This window comes from Lynx rufus, unplaced genomic scaffold (assembly GCF_022079265.1).
Source record: "Lynx rufus isolate CCGP_SWC_20201006 ecotype Redwood Valley unplaced genomic scaffold, mLynRuf1.p SCAF_2, whole genome shotgun sequence".
Classification (NCBI taxonomy): domain Eukaryota; kingdom Metazoa; phylum Chordata; class Mammalia; order Carnivora; family Felidae; genus Lynx; species Lynx rufus.
This window is the reverse complement of record NW_025814834.1, coordinates 51131590-51139560: the sequence shown is the minus strand read 5'-3', so window position 1 is coordinate 51139560 and position 7971 is coordinate 51131590. Positions and strand designations below refer to the sequence as shown.

The 7971-nt window shown below is 35.6% G+C and overlaps 1 protein-coding gene across 2 annotated transcripts in view; it reads right to left on the bottom strand.

Moving 5' to 3' along the window:
• Positions 1 to 321: 321 nt before the first annotated feature.
• Positions 322 to 7971, bottom strand: part of NCKAP1 (NCK associated protein 1) — a 110063-nt gene continuing 102413 nt past the window's right edge. For both annotated transcript variants that reach the window (XM_047084286.1, XM_047084287.1), the window contains 5 exons: positions 6279 to 6372; positions 3216 to 3332; positions 2501 to 2610; positions 2071 to 2160; positions 322 to 1246 (listed from right to left, as the gene is read on the bottom strand). In XM_047084286.1, the coding sequence (XP_046940242.1) occupies positions 1130 to 1246; positions 2071 to 2160; positions 2501 to 2610; positions 3216 to 3332; positions 6279 to 6372 (528 nt within the window). In that variant the 3' untranslated portion in view covers positions 322 to 1129. The remainder of the gene's footprint in view (positions 1247 to 2070; positions 2161 to 2500; positions 2611 to 3215; positions 3333 to 6278; positions 6373 to 7971) is intronic.

The following is a 7971-nucleotide window of genomic DNA, read 5'->3' as shown; positions in this document are numbered from 1 at the left end:
GACGCGGGGCTCGAACTCACGGACCGTGAGATCGTGACCTGGCTGAACTCGGACGCTTAACCGACTGCGCCACCCAGGCGCCCCTAGTTCTTAATTTTTAAAAAATGTTATGATTTTATTTTCAAATTTTGTTTAAATTTTTTTTTTCCTGTGGAGTGTTTTTTCAAAATATTTAAGCAACGTTTGTGACAGCTGACCTGGCATCAAATGCTATACTTAGACATTCCTAAAGTTTATTTTAAACTAAGTTGAAACTAAAACTCTCATATTATTGAATACATTTCTAGAGATACATAATTAAGGAAATAATTCAAAATGGGGTACAGTCTAGTGTTTATTTTATGTTATGGCAGGTACACTTGAATTTCAAAAATTTAAAACATATAAAAAGTGGTTAGGGACTAACATTTGTATCAACAATTGATAAATGTCTAAGATTGTTTATTATACAGCAGGGTACAATGGTAGTGCTAATGCCAATAGGGCACCATGGAAGTTAGTCTAAAAATTATCACCAGGCTTTATACAAGCAACAACATATGCTGCTGTTTTAGAATTTCCGACATAGTCTGCTTCTAATGCTAAGCAGTCCTTTAACATTTTTAATGTTATATAGTGTTACAGTATTTAGTTTGGCAAATGTTTCAAAATAAAGTAGAAATGTATTCATAACATCACAGAAATGCACATCCAGTTTTGTTTTCAATAAGAACCATAGGTACAGATCAGAACTCTTCCCTATATGAAATAATTTACACACAGATGAATGCTATAATATCACTATCTAAAATAATCACTAAATACAATTCTTTTTCAGAAATAAACAAGCAAAGGGTTTTTTTCATTTTCAAATATCAAAAACATAGAGATAATGTATGCTTTCCAAACAATGATATTCTAAAATTATAGGAATAATTTTAGTGAATTCAGTGAAGGGAAAAGCTAAATCAACCAAGTATACTGTAGTACAACCATATTAAATGAAACCAATGATCAGAAAATACAATCGTAGGAAAGAAATTTATAATCCACAAAACTGCTTTTCAGGCCTCAAGGTAAAACAGTTCCACAGTTTACAGGTAAAACCAAAGCAACAAAAATGCGTGCTTGTCTTCAATAAGTAGATATTTTATGCGGAAGATGTAACGCTTTGCTTGTAGACAGCATGGTATGCATTTCTCAGCAAGACATAAGGAAAACAAGATTCCAAAAGATCCATTGTCAGGAATGGGGATTCCTGCACAATCTGAAAAGTTGCAAAAATTCATCAAAGAATTGAAGTTATTTATAATGGGAACATTTACTCATAGCCAGTAAATCATAATTTCTATAGTGTTCTTATTAGAAATTGATAGAAAATTATTTTCCTTTTACTTTAAAACCTGAAATATAAATGTGTCACAATGTTTTGCTAGCAAAATGTCTAAAATCACCACTTTTCAATGAAGTCTATTAATCAACAGGAATATATTGAGCACTTTCACATTTGCCCTCAACAGTACACTAGACATGCAAGACAATACAAACATATTCAAAATATGGTCCATATCATCAAGTCCCACTGGGTTCCCAAGACTAAGTAAAAAAGCCAAATAAACATAAGACCAGCTGTAATGAAGTGGAAAGCCAGGAGTTCAAAAGGGATGAAAGATTAATGTGGGCCAGAGTAATGAGGAAAGTCTACCTAGACAAAGAGTATAGCTATGGCGTATGCTAAATCATAAGACAGATACAGATCTCTGCAGGAAAAGGAAACTATTTCAAGTGAGGGAAGAGTCACATGGTAGAAACAAGCATAGCTGGTTTGGATGGTGAAGAGACAGCACTGACTAGGCATAGAGAATCCAAGAATGCAAATCTTTTATTTTGTTGTCTTCTGATATGGTTGCCATTTGGTAAAATACAAGTGATGTCAGTCTTTCCAGCAATATTTAGAAAGAGTGAACTGAACAGAAGGGATCAAAAAGGTACTTCAGCTCTTACTGATATTTAATTACTAAATCCCAAGAAAAGACTATCAGGAATAACAGAAACTTTGTTGTTGTTAATAAAAAATAAAACGAGACTTACCATATCTAGCAGTAAATAAACAGATTCTCTATTTCTTGTTGTTGTTTTATCTGTCTCCTGGCCAATTTTCAGTAGACTGGAGGATGCAAGCTTAAAGTATACAGACATTTTAAGTAAGTTTTAATGTTCACAAGTTACTTGTTTATTTTCAGTATGCTTCAACTTATCATACAGCTACATATAAGATAATGGGCAAAATTCTAAGGCAGTCCAAACATCAGCTTAGAAAAAAAGAAGATCATATTGCAGAGCTCTAGGAGAGATCTGTTAAGGGAAAAAATGTCAAATGGCTCCTTGATTTTAATGCCTGCCTTCACCTGGTCCTCCTTCCAGAAAAAATAAATAAATAAAGAGAATTTATTCTGTTGTATCTGACAGTTATCATTTTCCTCATAAAATGTCATGAGTTCTGCTATTAGATTATACATACCGCCAGAAATTCTTTCAGTCGGTCTTCAATGCTTCCTTTGTGAATTGTAAACAAAGCTGCAGCGATCTGGTTGATGGCTTTAGCCAAGCAATGTATGTTGTTGCAGTGCCCTGAGAAAGTGCAAATAGGGTTTGTGGTTTTTGCGAGACCCCGAAATTTCAAATAATACATAAAAGGCAAGTCTTTAATGAATGACTTCACAATCTACATAGTGATTCAAAAGAGTTATTAAAAAGAGTTGGGACACAGCCTGCCTTGCTCTCCTTTCACTGTTATGAGGACTAGTGCTTTCAAAAATACTATAGCAAAAAAAAAGCAACAAATGATTATGCCTGTGTTGAACAGGCATATTTTCAAAAAAATCCCTAAAAGAAATTATACATTAGTTTTATATTCTCTCCGAAACCTAAAAAAGAAGTTCTCAGCTGCTTTACATTTTGGCAATCTTCAAAACAATCTTAAGAGTTGGATACTCCCTCACCATCCCCTGTCACACACAGTCAAGCACCCAAAGGTTCACACACACACATTTCATATATCAAGATATGGAAAGCTTAGAAAAAGAAAATCAACTACTCAAGGCTACAAAGCTACTTAAGTGGCTAGTAAGTTACCCTACATTCTATCATAAATGAACATTAATTACTTGAAGAGTATCTATTATATCAAAACTCCTGACTTTTTCATTGCCAAAATAATCTTAAACCACTATTACCTTCTATAGCCGGGCTATACTGAGACATCACATTACTAGCCAGTGTCGGCAAAGAAACTGCCACAAAGACCATAAGGAGGCAGGCAATTTTATATTCTTCTTCTGGACTTATGTTTTCTAAGAGAGAAAATTAAAAATAAAACCAAGGTACTTCTTTAAAATTACTTGAGTTAATAATTAAACCAGAAAAAGTAATTTTAATTTTTGTATAAAGTACATTACTGAGCTTCTACAGAACTAATCAGAACTGTTATAAGAAATATAGAACAGAAATAATATACATCATTGGTTATTATCACTACTCAAGCATATTTCGAGAACCTCTAACAAAAAGACAATTTTTTAAAAAATTGTAAAATTAGGGGCGCCTGGGTGGCTCAGTCAGTTCACTTCTGACTTTGGCTTAGGTCATGATCTCACAGTCGGTGAGTTTGAGCCCCACATCGGGCTCTGTGCTGACAGCCTGGAGCCTGCTTCAGCTTCTGTGTCTCCCTCTCTCTGCCCCTCCCCTGCTCATGCTCTGTCTCTCTCTGTCTCAAAAATAAATTAAAAAACATAAAAAAAAAAAAAAATAAAATAAATAAATAAAAATTGTAAGATTATAGGGTAAAAACTGTGATTAGGATAAGTGGAATCCTAAAATTTCTTAATTTTTATTTATTATTTTAGAGAGAGACAGAGAGAGAGACCGCACGCACGCACTAGCAGGAGACAGGGGTGTAGGGGAGGGGGAAGAATACTAAGCAGGTTCCACGTTCAGCGTGGAGCCCAACACGGGGCTGGATCCCACAACTCTGGGATCATGACTGAGCTGAAATCAAGAGGATGCTCAACTGACTGAGCCATCCAGACACCCCCTAAAATTTCTTAAGTGTAAACTGGTAAGTAATTTTTTTTCAAATGTTTATTTTGAAAGAGAGAGAGAGAGACAGACAGACAGACAGACAGACAGACAAGCAGGGGGAGAGGCAGAGACAGAAACCCAAGCATTCTCCACACTCAGCGTGGAGTCCAGAGCCGGATGCAGAGCCTGATCTCACAAGCACGAGATGATGACCTGAGCCAAAATCAAGAGTCAGACACTTAACCAACTGAGCAACGCAGGCACCCCGAAAACTGATGTTACTGTATTAAAAAATTGTTTATTGTTGTTTAGAAAATTTATTATATCATAAATACTCTGTAATGTCATTTAAAAAATCCTTACTTTTTTTCTAGAATTGATATAAAAGTGATTTGAAGTTTACTATTACTATTTAAAAGACATAAATGTGGAAAGTGGAGATTTCCAACCTCTCCATTTTAGAAGACAGAAGGAACCAGTCATAAATAAAAATAACTAGCACCGCCCTAAGTCTTTTAAGACCTAATCCTTTCTAAAACATTTATTATAATGTGTACTAAAATTGCACGTTACCTAGGCACTTGAATCTGGTACCTGGGTAATTCTAGTTACCCTACTATTCATCCCACCACTTATACGTAAGAATTGAAAGAGCCAGAATGTGTTCTTAAAATTTAGTTATGGGAGCACCTGGCTTAGTCGGTTAAGCATCTGACTTCGGTTCAGGTCATGATCTCACGGTTCGTGGGTTGAGCCCCACATCAGGCTCTGTGCTGACAGCTCGGAGCCTGGAGCCTGCTTTGGATTCTGTGTCTCCCTCTCTTTGGTCCTCCCTCTCTCTCTCTCCCTCTCCCTTCCTCCCTCCCTCCCTCCCTCCCTCTCTCTCTCTCTCAAAAATAAACATTAAAAAAAACTTTTTAAAATTTAGTTATGAAAAATGTAACTGTGGCAAAATGAGTAATCGAGGCACTCATGTGACTATAAATTAACATATTGCATGGAGAATGAGACAAAAATCAATGTTAAATAAAAAAAGAACAGATGAACCCAGCCAAACATGCTAGGTGCAAGAGGACAGGGATGGGCACTTAAGTATCAGAAACAGATAAAATGTTACTTACTTTGTAGAAAAATCTAGAAATATCTACAGCATTCTGGGTATTACATTTCAAAGAGCTGGACTTACAATCTTTTAAATGTTTAATACAATATAACAATGTACAGACTCTATGGTAAATAGCTCTAGTTCAATGAAAATAGGACACCCTTTTCCAGTTATCAATTATGCTACCTACTGGGCCATCTCCATTAGTATACAAATGTTGCTAGTTTCTTTCCTGAAAAGAATTCTTCTCTTGATTTTTTTAAAAAAAATGTTTATTTTTGAGAGAGAGAGAGAGAGAAAATGCGAGCATGCATGCAAACGAGTGGAGTTGGGGCAGAGAGGGAAGGAGACACAGAATTCCAAACAGCACAGAGACCGACGCAGGGCTCAAACTCATGAACCACAAAGATCATGACCTGAGCTGAAATTAAGAGTTGGACGCTTAACCAACTGAGCCACCCAGGTACTCCAGCCCTTCTCTTGATTTTATTCCTGCCTCTAACTACTGTAATTTCATTTCTTTGCTCCCTTTTACAGTAAAGTTCTTGATAGAGTTGTTTTATACTGATTATTTCCTATTCCTTTTTCCAATTCGCCTGAAAGCCCTAACAGCCTTTTGCTCCAAAAATTCCACTGCTCTTGGCAACATTACCTATTGCCCATATTAATTCTACATAGTTGATCATTTCCTCTCCACTTTGCTGGAAGCTACTCTTTCCTAGTTTTTCTTCTCCTTCATCCATCCTTCTTTCTCAGTTTCTTTGTTGGTAGTTCCTCCTCTTCTCCTGGAGTTCTTACAGTTGCAAGTGTCCCAGGGCTCAGACCCTGATCCTCCTCAGGTAACTGATCTCAGTAATCTCATCTAGTCTTATGGTTTAAATATCAACCTGTATGAGGACTATGTTCCAAACACCAAAAATAAATAAAAATAAATAAATAAATAAATAAATAAATAAATAATAAAATAAAATAAAATAAAATAAAATAAAATAAAATAAAATAAAATGCAAGTTTGACATTCAGCAGGCATTTGAGTAAATAAGTACCACATCTATATCTGTGTTGCCCTGATAATTTTAACTAAGACTAATATGTACTTACTAATGCATTTTACCTGATTTTTGTGAGGAGAGAGCTACCACCAAGGCAGGATCAATCTCACAAGGTAATCCAGCAGCTGATGATAACTCATATACATTCATTGCAACCTGATGAAATATGTAAGAATTACAGAGTAAGAAATCTCACTTTAGTAAGAAAAGATAATACTGTTTATATTAGAGTCTACCTACAACAACACTAGATTTCAAAGCTTAGGTGAAACAGGAACAACAGCACAACTAACCTATAATGAACAACTGTAATTAGTTCATGATGTACTGCTTGTTAGAACTTCCTGTTGTTAAGGCCAAAGAAAATTTGTATACTTTCTGTATAAAATGCCAACAAAATCAGCCTAACATTATTTTTTTTGGAAGTATGGATATAATGTATCAAGTCAAAAGATAAATAAATGAACAAAAGCAAATCAAAATCACTGAACTTATATTTACACTCATACTTATTTAATGAAAAACTGTGGTGGTTCAATGACTCATCATACCATAGCCATAAATATGGTAAATTACTTACCATAATAGAATTTTTTAAAAATTTATTTTGAGAGAGAGAGAGCAAGTGAGCAGGGGAGGGGCACAGAGAGGAGAGAGGGAATCCCAGGCAAGCTCTACACTGTCAGTGTAGAGCCTGACACAGGGCTCAAACTCAAAACTGTGAGATCATTTACCTGAGCCGAAATTAAGTGTCAGATGCTTAACTGATCAATGCACCCAGGAGCCCCCATAATAGATTTTTTTTTTTTAAGTAAGCTCCATGCCCAACGTGGTCCTTGAACTCACGACCCAGAAATCAAGAGCTGCATGCTCTACCAACTGAGCCAGCCAGATGGCCCATCATAGATTTTTAAGGAGTAATGACTTAAAACCCCATAAAGGAATTTCTAATGACTAAAGTAATTCTTTTTGGTGTCACATATGGATTTCATGTATTTAGGAGATATATATATATAAAACCACCTACATAATTTGTTACCTCTGATAGTGCTACAAAAAAATTCAGTATAAAATATGAAGTAAAACTATGTATCTTAAAATAAATAGGGGAGCCTGGGTGGCGCAGTCGGTTAAGCGTCCGACTTCAGCCAGGTCACGATCTCGCGGTCCGGGAGTTCGAGCCCCGCGTCAGGCTCTAGGCTGATGGCTCGGAGCCTGGAGCCTGTTTCCGATTCTGTGTCTCCCTCTCTCTCTGCCCCTCCCCCGTTCATGCTCTGTCTCTCTCTGTCCCAAAAATAAATAAAAACGTTGGAAAATAAATAGAAATTGCCATGGATTAAGTTCTAGGAAAACATTTTTTTTTTTTTTGTGATCCACAAAAAAAATTACTCCACTCACTCTACACACAAAAAAATAACTCAAAATGGATTATAAACTTAAACATAAGAGCTAAAACCACAAAATTCTTAGAAGTAATAAAGGTATAAATTTTTCAACTGTGGGTTAGGCAATGGTTTCTTAGGGAACCAAAAGCAGAGGTAATCAAAGACAAAAAAAGACAAATTAGGCTTCATCAAAATTAAAAACTTTTGTGCTGCAGAAGATATTATTAAGAAAATGAAAAAAACAGCCCACAGAACAAGAGATTTGCAAAGCATATTATCTGTTACTGGACTTGTATCCAAACATATAATGAAGTTTCTATCTCAGAATTAAAAGGGCAAACAATCCAAGTGAAAAAATGAGCAAATGATA